General features: G+C 32.1%; 1 protein-coding gene across 6 annotated transcripts in view; it reads right to left on the reverse strand.

The window, feature by feature from the left end:
- The window catches only part of LOC145259312 (uncharacterized), a 2,114,304-nt gene that overhangs the window by 168,743 nt on the left and 1,923,061 nt on the right, over window positions 1-22,500 (reverse strand). For all 6 annotated transcript variants that reach the window (XM_080117200.1, XM_080117201.1, XM_080117198.1 and 3 more), the window contains 2 exons: window positions 22,062-22,153; window positions 11,535-11,661 (listed from right to left, as the gene is read on the reverse strand). In XM_080117200.1, the coding sequence (XP_079973326.1) occupies window positions 11,535-11,661; window positions 22,062-22,153 (219 nt within the window). The remainder of the gene's footprint in view (window positions 1-11,534; window positions 11,662-22,061; window positions 22,154-22,500) is intronic.

Genomic DNA, 22,500 nt, shown 5'->3' on the forward strand with positions numbered 1-22,500 from the left:
GCTGGTGATATCTACCCACGGGCACATAACAATATCAGTTTGTTTAATACGAATGACACATAAAACACTTTTGATAGGTGGCCAAAACGGTGAAACTGCAGTAAATGTTGGCGCTAACATCAAATATGATATACGTGTATTTCATTTTTAACAATTTGTTCAAACCTTTTTTTTTTTCGCTGCTTTAAAAAATATTTTTAAGAGAATATTTTTTCACACATCTTTTTAAATATGCATGTTTTTATTTTCATAAAATCTATAAGAAATCGGCATGAATTAATATAAATATATATATATATATATATATATATATATATATATATATATATATATATATATATAATTATGACATTATGTCAGCCCGTTTAAGAAACTAAGCCGTGTTAATCGTGACCACTTGCACTGATGATGCCCGAAAGGATGAAACACTAGTGCCTGTAAGTATTTAAGGTGCTAGTGCACTTAATGATCCGTGCTATTTTTTAAATCGTATTTCCAAGTTTAATTAAACTTTTATGATATGTTTTTTTTTTTTAATTATTATTCAATTGTAAGGTTAAAGTATAGAATAGTTACAAAACACCCTCCACTCCCCATGTTAAGAATGGCTTTTTAAATAATAACGTTATTATTTAAGCACGCATCAATAAGTGCACAAGTACCGTATTTAATATTATAAGAGTAAATGCTGAATTCACGATTCCGATGCAATTAGCGATTCCGATTTCGATTCTTTATAAATATCTAATTATTTAACTATAAGATTATTATTTCCCCCTATTTTCGTAAAAACACACGTTAAATATGCAGATATTTTCCTAAACGTCAAAATACACTTGTGGAGGATGATCTATCGATTTTAGCTTTATTGGTATTTTACAATCAATGAATATTTACTAATTTATCAATACTACCAGCAATGGAAGATTTTAATTTAAACAAAATAAAAAAAAGACAATTAAAAGAATCGATTTGACATTGGAAATAGGCACCGATATTTCCGATTCCGATAACCCCAAAGATTCCGATTTTTACGATGTCCGATTCCGATTCCGATTAATCGTCCTAACACTAATATATATATATATATATATATATATATATATATATATATATATATATATATATATATATATATATATATATATATATATATATATATATGATGAGAATAATGGAAATAGCATTCGGACGAAATAGAGAAATAGAAAGGAACAAAACCGAGTTACGTGTTCATCCAGAGACTTCTTGAATAAGCGATAAGTACTGGTTCAAGAAGTCTCCGGCGCCGTTATTTTTATTATTTTTTCTATCGCAAATTCAATTTAACAACGTGGAGGTTTTTATAATGTAGCGCAATTGAAAAGTAAACTTTTATTAAAAGGACATAATTTAATTGTAGACACAGGTTAACCCTCTCACACCATAGAAACACCTCTAATAATTAATACATATAATCTCAATCAATACATTACATAATAATAAAAGAAACTACTTTCATTTCAGTTACGCACGTATATCTGACTTTTAACAGACATATTTTTTTCCAGAAAGAATATTAACGGCGTCATATCTTTTAAAAATATATTAACGGCTATATGATGACGATATTAAAAACCTTCCTCTCTTTAACAACGCCCCCACCTTTTTGAACTTCCAACGTCTTTTTCCGTTGCTCAAATACAACAGCGTCACGCTTTGCACAAGAAAATGCTCAAATATTTGTACTGGTGTTTTTATTTTCTTAATCTCGTTCATCCAGAGGAAGTCTCGAAATAAAGACGAAACGTTGATGAACACGTAACTTGGTCTGTCCATTATTATTACATATCACTCTCTTCATTAAATTTTATGTATAAACATTCACGTACATACGTGTTTGGGTGTCCTAATTTAGCATTCAATAAACACCCTTTCTAGCGCAGTCAAGGCATTCACTTGCTCAGTTCATGGGAGATAACTCTTTTAAATTTATAAAGAGTAATCGCCCTTGAATACCAACTTATATATTTTTTGTTAACGCAAAAATATGATAATATAATTATAATAATATAATACAATTGAGGATATGAAAGGAACTGTGACAAGAGTCATTGCCACAGGACGACTTCCATCGGGACTTCCAAAAGTTGTTGGGACAACACAATAAGTGCATTGCAGCCGGAGGTGATTACTTTAAAGTGGTCTAGATTTTCGTGTGTACTACTGTACTACTACTGTACAATCAATAAAAGTATCCATACGAAAAAAAAGTCTGGCAACTTATTCGAAAGCACATCGTATCACATTTTTTTTTCTTTACATTTTCACCCCAAACAAGGAACATTGCCACTTTGGTGTAAGGGGCTACTATCAAGGGCAGCAACTACTGGGGCACTATGTTGGGATTTGGGCAGCAAGATGTCGGTTCACGTTACACTTGAACTTCTGCATGTCAATACAGTTGGGGAAGAAGGGACCTGGAATGGAATTCCAGAGTCTAGCAGTTCTGGGAAAGAAACTACTGGGGTAGAAAGATCTTGTACATCTAGGGATCTCTACTGTGTGGGGTGGGATTTAGCTGCCTGTCGGGTTTGTCGAGGGAGTCTGTCGTGGGGGCACAAGTGTTTGCAGTTCGTCGGAGCATTTACCATTAAAATACTTGTAGAACAGGCAGAAGGATGCAACGTTTCGTCGATGGGACGGAGGCTGAAGCTTAGATGCCAGTTCAGGGCCTATCAGATTGGCGACTCTCTTTGTAACCTTGTCTAGGAGCGAGAGACTAGCAGCAGATGCACCAGCCCACATGGGACAACAATACTCCATACCTGGGCGAATGGTGGCCTTATAGAGGTACAGGATACTTTCAGGTGTCAGTAGTTTTCTAGCACGGTAGAGAGAGCCTACCTTTTTCGCAGCGCCCTTGGCAATGTTTTCAATATAATTGTTCCAACTCATGTTTCCTGTGAACGTTAGGCCAAGAAGTTTGAAAGATGTACTCTCAGACAGGGAGTCACTGGCCATTGCTATTGGTTGCAGAGAAGGTTTCTTGTAATTATTGAAGGAAACCAGTTTAGTATTGGCAGCATTGAATGTGACCATCCATTTATGTCGCCATACCACTACAGATTGGAGGTCACCCTCTAGTGTTTTTGCCATTTCTTTAGTTATGTGTTCATTTGTTTTCCTGTCATGCCTGTTATAGAGTGTGGTGTCATCAGCATATATACCCATCTCAGAGGCAGTTTTGTCGGGGATTTGCTGCAATTGGGTGACGTGTTTGCTCACACTCTTACAAAACCGCACCCATTTTTCGAGGTGTTGTTTGCAACTATTTGAATACAATAAAAAATAGTTTTGCGCCAATAAGTGACTACGGATGATTTAGAGTGGTTACAGACATGTGAGTGACAAAGCGTGCTCCGGATATTTAAAACCGTGGCATCAAAAGAAGCTGACTTACGTGCATTAAAAATAATGCTCTGTAGAAAAATGGATTCTGGACCAAAAATGTGCTCGTTTCAATCGTACTATTCCCGTCTTCGTTCCTTTGAGATTTTGAGTGAAAAGATAGCGGGTTTAACTTTCGGAACTAAGTTTTTTAAATTTTACTCACCATTAAGGGAGGATTTTCAATATTATAGAATAAGGGTGAATAAGATTGATATATTAATGGTTTCTAATTCGTCCCTCTGACCAATGCTATGTAGGTGAGCAATTTTCGGCAAATATTTTGCCCAAACAAAAATCTCAATTAAATATCAGCTTAAAGTTTTAACTTTTTTTATCCCCCTTTGATCTTGGTTAAGAAATGCAAAAGTTATTTCCCTTGAATTTCTGGAAACCATTGTGTCTATGTTGTAATGAGTGCCTGGCAAAACCACAGGGAGACAACCGAATCAGCAAAACTGAAGCTGACCTGCAGGGCACTACATATAAAAATGTAGGCAAATTTAGGCATAATTTATTGATTTGGAAATATAATTTTTTTAACCAATTGTTATGAGATTTTAATCAAAGAATAGTATTATAATTTTAGAAAAGCTTGCAAATTTTCAAGTAGTTTCATCCCATAGCCATTTAATACAAAGATATGAGCATTTCAATCAATATTCATTTGACTACAAGTATATATATATATATATATATATATATATATATATATATATATATATATATATATATATATATATATATATATATATATATATATATATATATACGTGGTTTATTCAGTTAAATTTATTTCGAATAAACCACGCCGGAGAGTTCTTGAATCTGCGCTTATCGCAATTTCAAACACTATTAAACAACGTGGAGGTTTCTATAACATAGCGCCATTAATAAGTAAACTTTTATTAAAAGAACATTATTTAACTGTAGACACAGGTTAACTTTCTCCCACCATTCACCCCCCCCTGTAATAATTAACACATAATCTCAATCAATAAATTACATAAAAAAACACTCATTTTATTTCTGTTACAAACTTATATTTGAATTTCAACAGATATATCTTTTTCCCAATAAGAATATTAACTTGCGTTCATAGTTTTAAAATTACATTAACGGCTATATGACGTCACTAAAATTTATTCTCTTTAACAGCGCCAGCCCTCCCCCTCCTTTTTGAATTTCCAACGTCTTTTTTCCGTTTCTCTGAAATAGAACTGCGTCACACTGTGTACGTGAAACATTTTCAAATATTTTGTACTGGTATTTTTTGTTTCTTAATCTCATTCATCCAGAGGAAGTCTCGAAATAAAGACGAAACGTTGATGAACACATAATACGGTTTGTTCCTTTTTATTATATAAATATATATATATATATATATATATATATATATATATATATATATATATATATATATATATATATATTTCTTTAAAACATCTGGCGTTAATAGAGGGGAGACTAAACTTGCTGCTATGGTTTCAAACGATGTGAAATAACAGCAAGGAGAGACTTGATTCCAAATATTTATCATATTTTTTATTTTCACTTTTTTTGGGAGGGGGTGATAGGATACGATTATGAATATCTCTAGTATCAAATAATCCTTATGCACTGTGAAATTTATTTTATGTATGAAAACAAAAGTGGGGAGATATAACATATGAAAAATATTTGGAATCAAGTCTCCCCTTGCTGTTTTTTCAGATCGTTTGAAACGATAGCAGCAACCCCCTTTATAAAGGCTAGAGACTTTGTAAAAATATCAGATATTTTGTAATCGATATGCAAAACTAAGAAAACAAATGACTATGTTTTAAACATTTTATGGCTGTAAAAAACGTGCCCAAATTAGGCTCTAGGTGATGGATTATACGCTTAATGTGCTACCTTAAATGTAAATGTCGCATAACCTACTACATCATTTAGATCATTAATTTTCCAATGAGCTTTCATTTGTTATATTTTGATCGATAACTGCTGAGATGTTGAACTTATAAAATTGTCTACTTTTGTATGATGAATTCTGATTTCTACTGCGACTGTCCCTTTGAATCTGAACTCTTAAAAATTGGGCATCATCTCATAAGATGTTTGGCAATAGCATACTGAATTTTCAAATGCCTACAACAATTTATAATGCATATACAAAAAAAAAATGGAAACTAATTTAAGGCATATCGTATCTTCAACTCCTCTGACATCTCAGGTAACTTCAATTTATGATTGGCCAAAATAAGTATGTCAACTGTATATGCTTTCCAGAGCAACGTCTGTATTCGGACGACTTGGGTTTTCAATATAATTTGTATCTGTATAACCGCCTTAACATCACAATATTAATGAACAACCACTGTTTCGAAGAGAACTGATTTCATATGACTCTTATGAAGACACTGCTTTGCTTGAACGTTGCTTTATCCATATCAACAAAGGAAATCCAAATTTTTTCCAATTGTTTTAAATGTTTACGACTGTTGCTCTGTTAAATGACCGTAATCCCATATTTGTCAGTATAAGAGAGTTTTATATTTGAAGGTTTGTATTCAATGCAAATTATTATTATTATTATTATTATTATTATTATTATTATTATTATTATTATTATTATTATTATTATCATCATCATTATGATTATCATCATTATTATTATCATCATCATATTATTATTTTATTAATATATTATTATTATTTTATTATTATTATTTTTATTATTATTATTATTGTCATTTAATTATTATTATTATTATTATTTTATTATTATAATTTTAATATTATTATTATTATTATTTATTACTATTATTATTACTATTATTATTACTAGTATTATTACTATTATTATTACTATTATTATTACTACTATTATTATTATTACTATTATTATTTTATTATTATTGTTCTTCTTGTTCTTCTTCTTCTGATTATTATTATTATTATTATTATTATTATTATTATTATTATTATTATTATTATTATTATTAAATAACAACCTACCTTAAGTGATTGCAAGAGAAGAAATTGAATGGATGGTTAGGAATGAAATGAATAACGAAAGTAAAATTTATGAAACTAGCTCTGATGAAAGAACAGAGAGTGGAAGTGCAGAATGGAAATGTAAGCGATGATGGGAGGCGGACAAATGAGGAGGTATGGAATCCTATGGTTAGGGGAAGTAATGAGAAAGAGTTTGAAGGATCTAAGACAATGGATCTAAGACTCTGAGACAATGGAGCCAGTGAAAGGAGCAGATGTATGGAGAAGTTGTGATGAAGTTCGAACTTTGACTTCTCTAGAAAAAGAAGTACTTCAGAAGAGAGGTTCTTCTTAGAGACGATATCATAGAAATTCCAAGTATGAAGAGTAGTGATAGGCGGAAGGTGAAAAACGAGGTAAAAATAATTCAAGGAGTAATTCACAACATCATAAGAAAGAACATTCGATTACGGAACTTAACAGGCTTCTGTATGCAGCGTCATACGTTATTGAAAATTGTCTTGGCTTATTACAGAAGAAAAAGAGAGAAATGAAGGATAGACGGTCACACTGGCAGAGACGGCTTGAAGAAAGTATGAAACTGTGGCGGAAAGACATTGGTAGAATCGAAGAAATAAGTAAAGGAGTTAAACTAAGACAGAAAGCCAAGGACGAGCTTGAAAGGAGGTATAGATTAGTGGAAAAAGGAACGATGAACGTTCCAACAATGTTGAAAGAGAAGATCCACACTGTTGGTATTAAAATTAGGAACTTTGTTGGAAAAAGTGCTGCATTTCGGCAGAACAACTTTTCCGGAACAATCAGTCTCAGCTGTATAAAGAATTAAATGGTAGTAAACAGGCGGGAAATAACAACACTCCAATGCAAAAGATGCAAGGAAGTTCTGGAGTGGGATTTGGTCTGTGGAAAGACGATATAATGGAGAAGGCTAGCTGGTTGGGAAAGGTCAGAGAAAGGCTCTCAGAAATGCAGCATAAAGAACGTTGAGATAACCATCGATGACATTAAAGCTGGCATACGAAGCATGACAAACTGGAAGGCACCTGGTCCAGATGGAGTGATAGGTTTCTGGTTTAAACAGTTTCCATGCCTTTATCCACCTATAGCCGCTGCTCTGCAAAGGGTTATAGAGTCGGGAGATGTCCCTGATTGGCTTGTGAATGGAAGAACAACACTGATTATGAAAGATCCTGCAAAAGGAACAGATGCCAATAATTATAGACCAATTACATGTCTGCCATTGATGTGGAAACTGTTGACTGGAATATTTGCGGAGAAAATTTATGAACATCTAGAGAGTAATGGTGTTTTTCCTGACGAACAAAAGGGGTGCCATAAAGGCTCGAGAGGTACTAAAGAGCAACTACTAATTAATAAAGCAATAATGCAGGATGCAAAGGAGAAGAGGAATCTGAGCGTAGCATGGATCGATTACAGAAAGGCTGATGACATGGTTCCTCATTCATGGATACGTGAAACACTATTGATGATGAAGGTTGCTGAGAATGTGGTAGGGCTTTTGGAGACAAGTATGGCTCAATGCAAAACGGTGTTGACAGCAAACAGAGAGGAGATGGGGCAGGTTGGCATTATACGTGGGATATTTCAAGGAGATTCGTTATCCCCACTTCTTTTTGTAATGATAATGATGCCACTGAGCATCCTTTTGAAAAGAGAAAAACTGGGGTATTACTTTGGATCTGGTGATAGACGTCTCAACCATCTACTGTTTATGGATTATTTGAAAATATTTGGTAGAAATGAAAAGGAAATGGAGAGACTAGTAGAACTTGTGGGGAAATACTCAGAAGACATTGGGATGGAGTTTGGGATTAGTAAATATGCGGTGCGGATTATGAAAAGAGGAGTAAAGGTTAATTCGAATGTAATAGTGCTACCAAATGGAGTAATCATGAAAGAAATAGAAGATACAGGATATAAGTATTTGGGAGTGCTGGAGGGTGTAGGCATCATGAACAGAGGAATGAAAGAAAAAGTCAGGAATTAGTATCTTAGAAGAGTAAAACTAATTGCAAAGTCGAAACTGTATGGAGGAAACCTAATGAAAGCAGTAAATGCATCGGCAGTAAGTGTTTTGAGATACAGTGCGAGAATTTTAGAATGGTCTGACAAGGATTTGCATGCCATGGATATCAAAACAAGAAAAGTTTTAGCAATGTTTGGTATATTTCACATTCGAAGTAGCGTAGCAAGGCTGTATCAAAAGAGGAAAGATGGTGGAAGAGGATTGAAAAGTGTAAAAGATTATGTTAGAACAGAGGAGATGTCGTTGAAGGTATATGTGGTTAGAAGTGAGGAATGGATGCTTAAAGTTGTGGCCAATGAAGTGGAGGTATGTGAGATAAAGGCTGATTATGTGAAACGTATGGATAGAGAAAGGGCAAAGGAACTGGTTAGGAAGAAAATGCATGGAAGGTTCTTCCAGGATATAGCAGAAGTGGTTGATGAAAGATCATGGCAATGGCTGTCAGCTGGGTATCTGGCTAAGAGTACTGAAGCTTTTGTTTGTGCAGCACAAGAACAGGCATTAGGAACACGATTGTTCAAAAAATGGTTCTAGGAGAGGAAGTTGCTGCAGAATGCCGGATTTGTGGTAAGACCTCAGAGTCAATTGCGCACCTTGCAGCAGGGTGTAGTGGACTGGCCCAGAGAGAGAGTACCGCAAAAGACAGGATCGCATGGGGCTCCGGATATATTGGGAGGTGTGTAAGAGTGTTAAGGTGAAGTGTGCTGGAAAATGGTTTGAGGAGGTGCCTGATGAAGTGAGAACAAGTGAGGGTGACAAGATAGAGGTATGGTGGGACCAAGCAATGGGAACATAATCGTCCGGATTTGGTCGTCATTGACAAGGTCTCAAAAAACTGGCAGATTGTAGACTTCTCAGTACCCTGGGACAGGAATGTGAGAGAAGGAGAATGAGAAATGGAGCAATTATCTTGGAGATAAGGCGTATACACGGGGTTAAAACACAACTAATCCCGGTCATAGTTGACACACTAGGAGTAGTATCAAGTCGTCTGGAAGGACAATTGAAAAAAAAAAACTACAAATCCCCGATGTTTTAAGCGGCATTCAGACTTCTGCAATTGTAGGTACCAAAAACATCCTTAGGAAAACCTTTGATCTTTGAAGCTCCTGGTTAAGGGAAATCCTCTGGAAATGAATCCCGTCCCTTTCAAAAGAGTCGTTGATAAACGAAATCAGAATTATTATTATTATTATTATTATTATTATTATTATTATTATTATTATTATCATCATTATTATTATTATTATTATTATTATTATTATTATTATTATTATTATTTACCCCATTTATATGTTCGCATCTGAACTTATTGGGTGATATTTCAACTTACCATATTTTTCCATTACATTATGATCGAATATTGAAATTCTTACGGAGTCGCTTAATTGGTGTCCTGTGATTGGATAAAGAACCCCCCCCCCAAAAAAGAAAAGAAAAACTCTGCGACTACCTTTTTAAAAAACTTCACTAAGTCTCCACAAATATTTTAACATTCCTTCGTCTTATTTTGAAACTAATTAAGTTTAGATTTAAAACGTCTTTCTCTTTTTTCTGAATGTTTTTTTTTTTAAGTAAAATAAATTACATTTATTAGAATCATAAAACTACAAGCCGATTCATGTTTATTAGCAAAGATTTATTTGTTAGCTTGTTTATAACTCAAAACTTTTGAAAAAAATAAACATTTTGCGATAACGAAAAATACTTAAGTTAGCAGTCAAGGGCGATTACTCTTTAGAAATTAAGAACAGTTATCTCCCATGAACTAAGCAAGTGAGTGCCTGCACTAGAAAAGAAAGTTTATTGATGTTAAATTAGAACACCCAAACACATATGTTTAATATGATTATTACATATAGTTTTTTAATAAACAAGGTCTCCTCGTCAGCAAATTTTAAAGGGTTTTTATTAAATCTAAAAGACACCATAAATAAACCTAGCATTAAATGTAAGGCAGATGTATCTGTTAGTTTTTCGCCATTTGAAATCAGGAACTATAGTTATATATATATATATATATATATATATATATATATATATATATATATATATATATATATATATATATATATATATATATATATATATAAACTGTTAGTCATTCAATACATTTAAAAATTAGCCATTCAATACATTTAAAAGTTCATGACGTGAAATTTTTAAATTTCAAATCAAAATATTTTTATTATTCCATGTAAGACAAAGAATACATTGTTAATGTTATAACTCCTTATCCTATAGGATTTGCTAATATTTTCTCTACTTCTTTGTCTTACATAGAATAATAAAAATCTTTTGATTTGAAATTTAAACATTTGACGTCATAAATTTTTAAATTTATTGAATGACTAAAATTAGATTTATTTGCTCTAGCTTGTATATTGAGCAATTTTTATTCAGGTGGGATAGTACCTTTAGAATATTACTTCCAATAATAATATTAGACACATGTATAAAAATATTTCTATCTGCTAGAATGTTTTCATTTAAAATTCTATGCAATTATGCGAAATGTAGAAACTATGCCTGAATAGAACGCTGCGTAAACCTGAAATGAGTCTCCTCAAGTAATAAGAAACAATAAAAAAAACATCCTTATGTATATATGTGTGTGTGAGTGTGTATACCTGCAGTTTCACCGTAATTTCTACAAACAGAAGTGCATTTCTATTTTATATGCTTGTATTATTTTAAATAAATGTACATTCTAATAAATTATCATTTAGATGCGCTGCTGTCAGTAAGTGTGTCGTGCAACGATTACTGCCACAAATAGAATTTCTACTGAATCTGAGAGTTCAATATTAACTGTTATATATATATATATATATATATATATATATATATATATGTGTGTGTGTGTGTGTGTGTATGTGAGTGTAAAAATAGATTTAAATATAAATATATATATGTGTGTGTGTGTGTGTGTGTGTGTGTGTGTGTGTAATATGGTAAAAATAGATTTAAATATCAATATCTACAAAATAAAAAAGAAAAGAAAACAAAAACTCATAAAATGTTTTGTGTGGCATTTCAAGCCAAAGTGTATCGTTACCTGATTGCAGGGCCTTCAATTCGTAATATTCGATGCCATGCGGTGGAATTCCGTCCGACTCTGAGGGACAAATGACGCTGAAGTAGATGAAGATGGACAACTCTCCTTCCATTCGCTTCGGGAAACGCTGAAAAAGATAGATAGATAGATAGATAGATAGATAGATAGTTCTTAACTTTTTAATAACAAACCACTCATTAAAAGTATATCGAGAAAGTGTAAACCTGAAATATATATATATATATATATATATATATATATATATATATATATATATATATATATATATATATATATATATATATATATATATATCGGCGATTATATAGGAATCGGTGATTATATAGAAATCGGGAAAAATATTGGAATCGTTCGATTACTAATTTATACATACATATATATATATATATATATATATATATATATATATATATATATATATATATATATATATATAAATTAGATCGATCACTAATTTATATATATATGTATATATATATATATATATATATAAATTAGTGATCGAACGATTCCAATATTTTTCCCGATTCCTATATAATCACCGATTCCGTGCTAAATTCCCGGTTATAATGCAATTACCGATTCCTATTCCGATTCTTTATAAATCTCTAATTATTTAACTGTAAGATTGTTATTTTCCCGATTTTCGTAAAAAACACATGTTAAATATGCATATATTTCCCTAAACGTAAAAATAAACGTGCGGAGTATGATCTATCGATCTAAACTTTACTTGTATTTTAAAACTCAATGGATAGTTATCATTATTACCAGCAATGGAAGATTTTAGTTGAAACAACATCAAATAAAAACTCAATTAAAAGAATCGTTTTGACATTGGAAAAGAGACATCAATTTTTCCGATTCTCATACACTAGACGATTAACAAAATGATACGACGTATATACATACACACATTTACACGTACTTGAATATACAGAAAAAAGATAAACCCCACTCTTCCACTTGTACGTCGTTATGGAATATTGTCACATACACATTACACAACAGACCCCTTAAGAGCCCCACAACGTAACACACATATTTATATATCATTCCGATAGCCTGCGTATTATTTTGAGTGCTAGTGACTGCTGTTTAATAGTTATGACCTTCCATTTCTTATAATAAATAATTTTACCAAGAATTTTTCACAAGTTTTGGTTTCGGTTTCGATTATAGCTGAAGTAATTCAAGGTATATATATATATATATATATATATATATATATATATATATATATATATATATATATATATATATATATATATATATATATATATATATATATATTCCTCATGAGTTTTTTGTTTCAGTTTCGTTCCACTTTGAGACAAATGTAATTCGTTGGTTGTTCCATGCGCTTTTACGTAAAATAGCCGACAAGGGAGATAACGCTACAAATATTTATTGAGTTACGTCCCTTAGACCATGTAGACCTAGCCTATTCAATTCAAAGGTGACTTATGCACGCGTTCAATTAACCGATCATTATGACTTTTTTTTTTAATGTAGTTTGTATTAATAAACGGTCGTAATTCGAGATTTATATTTGCATATATTATTAGATTCATGTGAAAAGTAGAAGCTGTTCGTAAAATTTCAGATACGAAAGTTTTCCTACACAAATTCGACCGAGACATAAGATGAAGCAATGGAAAAATAGAAAAAAAAAAAAAAAAAAGAAAGATAAATAAAAAACAGATAAGCAAAAGACTCCGTGCTATTTGACAATATCTGTTTGAATAAAAACATGGTGCATAAATGCAATATATATACATGCATATATATATATATATATATATATATATATATATATATATATATATATATGTGTGTGTGTGTGTGTGTGTATATATGTATATATATGTGCATATATATATGTGTGTATATATATATGTATATATAGATATGTATACATATGTATGTGTGTATAAATACATATACATATATCTACATATATATATATATACATACATGCATATATATATATATATATGTGTGTGTGTGTGTGTATGTGTGTGTATATATATGTATATATATGTGCATATATATGTGTCTATATATATGTATATATAGATATGTATACATATGTATGTATGTATAAATACATATACATATATATACATATATATATATATACATACATGCATATATATATATATATATATATATATATATATATATATATATATATATATATATATATATATATATATATATGCAGGTGATTCTAGCAGTATCGATTCAGGAAAAAGTGTACTTGGATTGCGCAATCCTTGCCACAAAATAACACGTGCAGTTGCCACTAGAGTCTTTGGAGACTGAACGATGTCATCGAAATTCGAATCATCGAAATATATATGTAATAGCCAATAGTTAAAAACATGTTAAAGATACTTTGAAAAAGAGTTAAAACCATATTAAATTTTAAAAATGAAACATTTAATAAGTGGATAATCCTTAATCCGCGGAGTTTCGAAGAAATACTCTCCTTCTCATCAGGGGGTAGGAATAGCAAAATGCGGGATCGGATTTTGCTTGCAAAAGTATTTGATGAAACTATAAGTAAGTCGAAGATCTTACTTGAAAACAAAAATGAAGCAGAGGAAATAGAGTGAAGAAAAACGTGATTTCACGTGAATGGAAAAAAGTAATTTGACGTGAATTTATATATATATATATATATATATATATATATATATATATATATATATATATATATATATATATATATATATATATATATATATATGATTTATTTATTAAATCACATAAATTAATATTCGAAGATGTAATTTTATGCGTAATTTGTTAAATATTTATTTCAACAGTGCTCAATACACAGGTAGACCTAGTTAGTAAGTCATGAAAATATATATGGCAATTAAGCTACACAGAATATTCCACTTTTCATTCTCGCCATAAGCCTGACGAATGAAACACGGAATATTCTGTGTTGCTTAATTGTCATATATATTTTCATAACTTACTGTATATATATATATATATATATATATATATATATATATATATATATATATATATATATATATATATATATATATATATGTCTGCTGTCTCTGTGTCTGTGTACATTTCCCTACGCAATAACTCTGTCAATTTTAAGCCTACATACTCGAAATTTGATATACAGGATACTGAGATTTGGGAAAATATTTGTAATCTGTTTTCGGACAGCAATTTGGCTGCTAAGGGCTCATAACGATTTGATCTTTGAGAACTATACCAAACTCCCCCGGCAATTTTGGGTATAAACAATTGAAATTTTATATATAGGTTCCTTCGAAATGGATCTAACTTAATAACTTGTTTTGAGCCCAAAACAATAAATGTTAAGGGGTCGAAAAAGGGGTCAAATTAAAAAAGAAATTGACCTTTGCGGTCTCTACCAAATTACTCCGACAATTTCTGGTCTAAACATTTAAAATTTTACATAAAGGTATTCAAAGATAGGGCAAGCTTTTATTCGGTTTGGGTCAACATTTTTTAGTTTCCAATATATAAATGTATGTATGTGTGTTTGCCTGTCTGCCTATAACTTCTGAGAGAGGCGACGGATTTTACCAACATCAGTATCGTTTTAAAGTTCGACCTTTCAGACGACAGATATCGAAAAATTGGCTAAAAACATTAATAACTTCAGTTTACACTGGGAAATTTTCTACGAGGGGGGGGGGCGGTCGCTTTTTTCGCCGATATTTTTAAAAGTCATCCTTTCCTTTCGATTGTCTAGCCTTAATTTAAATATAAGTCACTTCCGGTTTGGCGGTTGTCGTAACAGCAAAGACGTCAGGATTTTCAGGTATTTTCTTCCTTCGCTGTACGTGTTCGAGCCTGCCTTCCTACTATCATTATTTTTGGCTAAACATACCGAAATTCTTATGTGTATATATATATATATATACATATATATATATACATATATATAAGTGTTGTGTGTAGCACAATATACATATATATACACATATGTGTGTGTGTGCGTGTAGCACAATATATATATATATATATATATATATATATATATATATATGAAAAAATGCAAATCAGATTAAATTGTAATAAATCATCAAAATGCGGTCTTCATTAAATCAATTAACATCTTTAGAAAAAGTTATTTGACTTATAAAATAACGGCAAAAATATGGGATGGCTATAGTAGTGTGTATTTACAGCGAAAAAAAATTATAGGGGCCATAGTTTTAAAAGACATTTATCATAATTTATTTTCGTAGGCTTCCGATAACTTTTTTAATTGTATTTAAAAGATTAAAGCTTAATGTTAATTAAAAAAAAAATACTCGTGAAAAAAAGTTATAATGAAAAAATCTTTTCCTGGCGCGCTAACAAAATCAGCTAAATTTTGAAGTTAAAGAAAGAAACATTAATATTAGTTTTCTCGATAATTTTCAAGGTAACTAATAAGGTAAAGTCTAAAGTTACTGATGCAATTAAAAAAAAAATCACAAAATATAGCTTAATTGACCCAATAAAGAGAGAAAGTCTGGCTTTACACAATCCAAACAAATGAAATACGCCGTGCATAAGTTCTATGTAGGTCCACAAGGTTAGAAAGTCAAAAAGGATACATGAAAATGATGTAGCATGGTTTAAGGCAGGGGGAGGGCTGCAAAACTGACTAGTTTACTTATATATATATATATATATATATATATATATATATATATATATATATATATATATATATACAGAAATTGCATACCCATTAATGAAACAGCTCTAATGAAAAAATTCCAGGAAATAACGAAGGTTATAAAAAGGAAACGTGAGTCTTTGAATTTTCAAGAAAGTTTTACAGTATATATATATATATATATATATATATATATATATATATATATATATATATATATATATATATATGCATATATAATATACGTAAATGGTAATTAATCATTTTTGCTCAGAGACACCTGCGTTTCATGCTTACATAATTATCAGTGTAAGGTAACAATTCCTGCCAGTCATGAGATTTGAACCCAGCCATAAAGCCACCTTTTGTCTATTTGTCAAGCTTCTACCCCTGGACCACTAAACAATTGCAAAGAGAATTAAGGGAATTAAAATTAAACGCCAAATTAAGGCGAATACATTAGATAATCTAGAGTGTTTGCACAAGCGGAAGGCGATAACATTGCGTGGACGTTAGTTGATTGTCTTAGTTATAACTCCGGTGACAATGCCAAACCTTAAGTATTCTTAAAGGGGCTTGATAACATATATATATATATATATATATATATATATATATATATATATATATATATATATATATATATATATAGTAAGTTATAAAATGTATATGGCGATTAAGATACACTGAATATTACGCGTTTCATCCACTCTAACATTCTTCAGGCTTATGTAAGTAATTATATATATATATATATATATATATATATATATATATATATATTTAATAAATTAAGTTAGACCAATTACCGCCCTTAGACTCGTAAATCAAATAATAAATAAAGCCAATAACACATGACAATTATCTCCCCTTAAAAACTTGCAAAATAAATATTCTCTCTCTATAGATATTAACTGTAGCGTCTTTAAATCAAAATACGCTAACGGAAACAATTTACTGCACGGGCGTCGCCCTTTTAAAATTCATCATTCAATAAAATAAAAAGCTATAGCAAACATCTAAATGACTACTTTAAATACAGTTCCTGATTTCAAAAAAAGAAAAACTAAAAGGTAACTATATCTATATATTTTTAAATCAAATTTATTATGTAAATTCAAAAAAAATATATTTTTTTTCTACTCATTTCTATCTCTAACCTATACTAATTTTCTTATAAATTTTAAATCCAAACCTTTTACTTCAATTTTTCAGATTCATCTGCCTTACCTTTAATGCTAGGTTTATTTTAGGTGTCTTTTCAATTCAATAGAAATCCTCCTAAATTTGCTGATGAGGAGACCGTGCTTACCAAAAAAAGTATGTATAATTGTTCTACGTGACTTCATGTATACCACAAATAAAAAGCACGGATTTCCGAAACGATCGTACAGATAATTGACTTTGTTGTTGTTCCTTCTTATGAAACTGATTTTTAATTTAATTAAAATTTGATCTTTAAATTTAAAATTTTTTTTTAAATTTTTAAATTATAAATCACATTACTTAATATATATATATATATATATATATATATATATATATATATATATATTACACACATTCATTCATATAAAGTGATTCGTTTTTTTTTTAATATTATAGAATTTAGACCACGTTTCTCTACTATCCGTGATGTCGTAGGTGATTCCTGTGTGCAGCTGTAGTTTTACATCGCCTCGAGCTCAAAATTGGCAAACTAAAAACAACATTCTTCAGACGGTCTTTTGAGATTCGCTTCCTGTGAACAACCAGGTGTCTTTCAAGTGACGTCTTCCATTGATTTTTCTAAAGCTGCCTATATATATATATATATATATATATATATATATATATATATATATATATATATATATATATATACAGACATGTATATATATATGTTTTTTTATTCCCGTTTTGTCTGTTTAGTTACACATGTTTCCGTTACCGAATCGTATTTATGATCCAGTACCTTCGTTAGACTTTACAGAAAAATTACCATTTTTGCTATATATATATATATATATATATATATATATATATATATATATATATATATATATATATATATATATATATATATATATATATATATATATATATATATATATATATATATATATACATCATCAGGATAAGGTTTTAAGAGTGTACAGTAGAAATTGAACAATATAGTAATCGTTAGTAATTTGTAAACTTATATTGAACGGTTCATCAATAACTTGTTTACGTTAGACTTGAAGACAACCATATTGTAGTCAGCTGGAAAGCAGGAAAACAGAAGATAATTCCATAGACGCGCAGTTCGAAGAAAGAAGCTTTGCTCATGGAATCTATATTTAGGTTTAGGCACAGATAATGAGTGGGGGGAATTAGTGATAGTGTTTTCTGTTAGACGTGTGTTTCTCGTGAATATTTGGCGAGATGAGCCATAGATTGGAGCTCAGCCAAGCACTTGCCATGAAAATACCGATAAAGCAGAGACAAATTAGCAAGATCTCTTCCGAGTAGAAAGAGGTTGCAGGCTACGAAGTCTATTTTGAACTCTATCAAGGCAGGATAAGTCATTTCTAGCAGCTCCTGCCCAGATTTGACAACGGTACCCCAGCCTTGGCCGTACCTGGCTCGTATATAGATAGAGAATTGCATCAGCAGTGAGATATCTACTGGATCGATAGAAGGACCCCACCATTTTTCCAGCGGCCTTGGAAACGGGTTTAATGTATGTGTTCCATTTAAGATCAGGAGTAAAGGTCAAGCCCAGAAGCTTGTCAAAACATGAGGCCTCCCCAAGACGAGAGCCTTTCATTTCAATTGATGCCAGATGGGGATCAGAGCGTTGATGATATAAAGATAAACGCTTGCTTTTAGATGCATTAAAAGTAACAAGCAATTTCTTTCCCCATTGTACCAGTTGCTCAAGATCAGAAGAGAGAGAATCAGAGAGAACTTGGTCGTTTACGGTCTTAGATGTGCAACCATAGATAGTAGTGTCATCAGCGTCATTTATTTTCTTATTACATTTTCACCCCAAACAAGGCGCATTGCACTTTGGTGTAGGGGGCTACTATCAGCGACATAGGCATCAGGGGTACTGTGTACGAAGTTGGGTAGCAAGCTGTCGGTTGACGTTACACTTGAACTTCTGCATGTCAGTACAATTGGGGGAAGCAGGGACCCGGAAGGGAATTTCAAAGTCTAGCTGGGGAAGAAATTACTGGAGTAGAAGGCTCTCTCACATCTAGGGATCTCCACTGTGTAGGGGTGGGATTTAGCTGCTTGTCGGGTTTGTCGGGGGTATTTACGTCGAGGGGGCACACGTGCTTGCAGTTCGTCAGAGCATTCACCGTTTAAGTACTTGTAGAACAGGCAGAGGCTGAAGTTTAGATGACAGTTCAGGGCCTATCAGATTGGCGACTCTCTTTTGAACCTTTTCTAGGAGCGAGAGACTAGTAGCAGATGCACCTGCCCAAATATAACAACAAAACTCCATACATGGGCGAATGGTGGTCTTATAGATGTACAGGATACTTTCGGGCGTTAGTAGCTTTCTAGCACGGTAAAGAGAATCTACCTTCTTCGCAGCTGTCCTGCCAATACTCTCAATGTAATTGTTCCAACTCATGTTTCCTGTGAGCGTTAGGCAGAGGAGTTAAAAATATGTACTTTCAGATGAAGACTCATTGGCCATTGTTATTGTTTGTAGGAAGGTTTCTTTAGTCTTGGCAGCATTGAATGCGACCATCCATTTATGTCCCCATTCCACTACAGATCGGAGGTCATCCTCTATTGTTTCTGCCATTTCTTTAGATATGTGTTAATTTGTTTTCCTGTCGTATCTGTTATAGAGCGTGGTGTCGTCAGTATATATACCCATCTCAGAGGCAATTTTGTCAGGGAGGCCATTTATGAATATTAGGAATAACAGAAGTCCAAGGATAGACCCCTGAGGCACTCCCACATTTATATCATATTGTTTAAATATACGACCGTCGAGGACAACCTGGATTTTTCTCTTATCTAAGAAGGATCTAATTATGTTAAGTATTCCTCCAGTGATACCGTTTGATCTGATTTTCCTGAGAAGACCCTCATGCCATACCCTGTCAAAAGCCTTAGATATATCTAGAGCTACCGCTCTACCCTCCCCCGCTTTGTCCAGTGAATGGTATATACGTTCAGAGATTACAGTGAGGATGTCAGCTGTGGAACGGGTTTGTCTAAATCCATATTGTTGATCAGTCAGAAGTTTAGCATCTGTAAGGTGATGGACTAGAGCTTGATTAATAGAAGTCTCAAATATTTTGGCGAAAAGTGGGAGGAGGATAATAGGGCGATAATTTAATGGGCCAGTTCTTTCGCCAGAATTCTTGAAAACTTGTACTGCAGAAGCAGTTTTCCAGCAGGCAGGAAAGCATCATTCATTAAGGCATTTGTTGTAAAGTTTGGAGAGAACTGGAGCTACTTCGACATAGCATTTTTTAATAGCACAGCCGGGATGAGATCAGGTACACATGTCTTTGCAGTGTCAACATTTCTCATGATAGAATGCACCCGAGAAGGGGGAGATTTTCAGATCGTCAAGTGTGGCGTCTTTCCGCAAATATTCTATATACTTCTGCCTGTTTCAACTTGACTTATGTCGGTTAAATTTGTGGTAGGCATGCTGCCTTTGCGCTATTACAGCTGCACAAGTAGAAGTAAACCATTGGGGAGGGTGGGGCTTGCCATAAAATTTGCACGCGGGAACATGTGCTTCAATTGTCTAGGAATGATGTAAGGATGTGATTTGGAAGATCATTAATGTAGATCAGGAAGAGCGTCAGCCCCAAGATGGACCCTTGAGGGACTCCAGCATTAATACTGAGACCTTCTGATTTTTGCCCATCAACCACTACTCTTATGAATCTATTAGAGAGAAATGATTTAATAATTGTGAAGACATTTTCAGCTATACCGTAGCTGAAGATCTTGTAAAGTAAACCTTTATGCCATACTCTATCAAAGGCCTTTGATATGTCAAGAGTAATTTCCCTAGAAAAGTAGCCTCCTCCAAGGATTCTCTAATCCTATGACATATAACCGTAAGCACATCTGCTGTAGACATAGAAGAACGGAAACCATATATATATATATATATATATATATATATATATATATATATATATATATATATATATATATATATAATATTAAAAGTCCACGTATGCTTCTAGGATAGTGATTTAAAGGTTATGGGGATTTTTGGAGCATGAAAAACGATGTTACTTTTTGTATTTAATATTTTTTTTGTTATTTTTTATATTTCAAGCGGACCGCCACTCTTGATTACAAAAAAGTATCGAAATGAAAAAGAAAAAGAAAACCGTTGAAAGAACTGGAGATTTGTAGCGTGGACAGTGTTCATTCCTAGCAATAATGTTCAAAATAGCCGTTTGTGGAAGAAGCGTGTGCTTTTAATGTTTTTTTTTAATTTTGCGACGTTATATTATAGATGGGGCAATATTATTTCATGGCGCATTTTTTCTATGAGGCAACGTATTTAAAAACGTATTTTATGAAAGATCGTAGACCGCCAAGCAAAATAGAAGTTTCGTTTACATTCGCGAATATATGTTGCTACATCTGTTGCCAGGAAAGATCGTGTTTTTGACAAAATTGTATGATTTAAGAATCTTCCCTTTTTACAAAGTCCTTTGATACAAGGGGCATAACTCTAAGTCTAGATATTTTTTTTCTTTAAATTGGGCAAATCTGTTGTTGTTGTTGTTTTTTTTTTTACTTAATTATCTACAACATTGTACTTTCATGGAAAGTCACACATCAGATCACACGAATGCATTACTTACCATGCAATATTGCGGTTTCCTTCCTGCAGGTGCAGCCACAAGGTAGATATAATCACCCTCTTCCCAGCCACCCCAACAGTCGAGTCGAACAGCTGAAAGAAAAGAAGGCATGTATAATACAGTATTACATGTTTAATAAAGAAATAAAAATATTCGCACTAGTGTAAAGCGCAAGACATTTAAATTCTTGGAAAGCCGCTGCGGACATTTTAAATCTATTGTTTTTCTTTTTATTTATAATGCTTATATATTTATTATGTCTTAGTATTTAGGACCAGACGCTTAAAAGAATTCCACTCTTACGTCATCGAACCATTCTATCATATTTTTAACGTCATAATATGTTCGTTGCATGGTTAGGGTTAGGGTTAGGGTTGAATCAGCACATTCTATCAGAAAGTGTGAAAAATTATAAAGCGTGCAATACGGAAGCTTTTTC

The sequence above is a fragment of the Euprymna scolopes genome, chromosome 34 (genome assembly GCF_053919585.1).
Source record: "Euprymna scolopes isolate OS-2025 chromosome 34, ASM5391958v1, whole genome shotgun sequence".
Lineage (NCBI taxonomy): Eukaryota > Metazoa > Mollusca > Cephalopoda > Sepiida > Sepiolidae > Euprymna > Euprymna scolopes.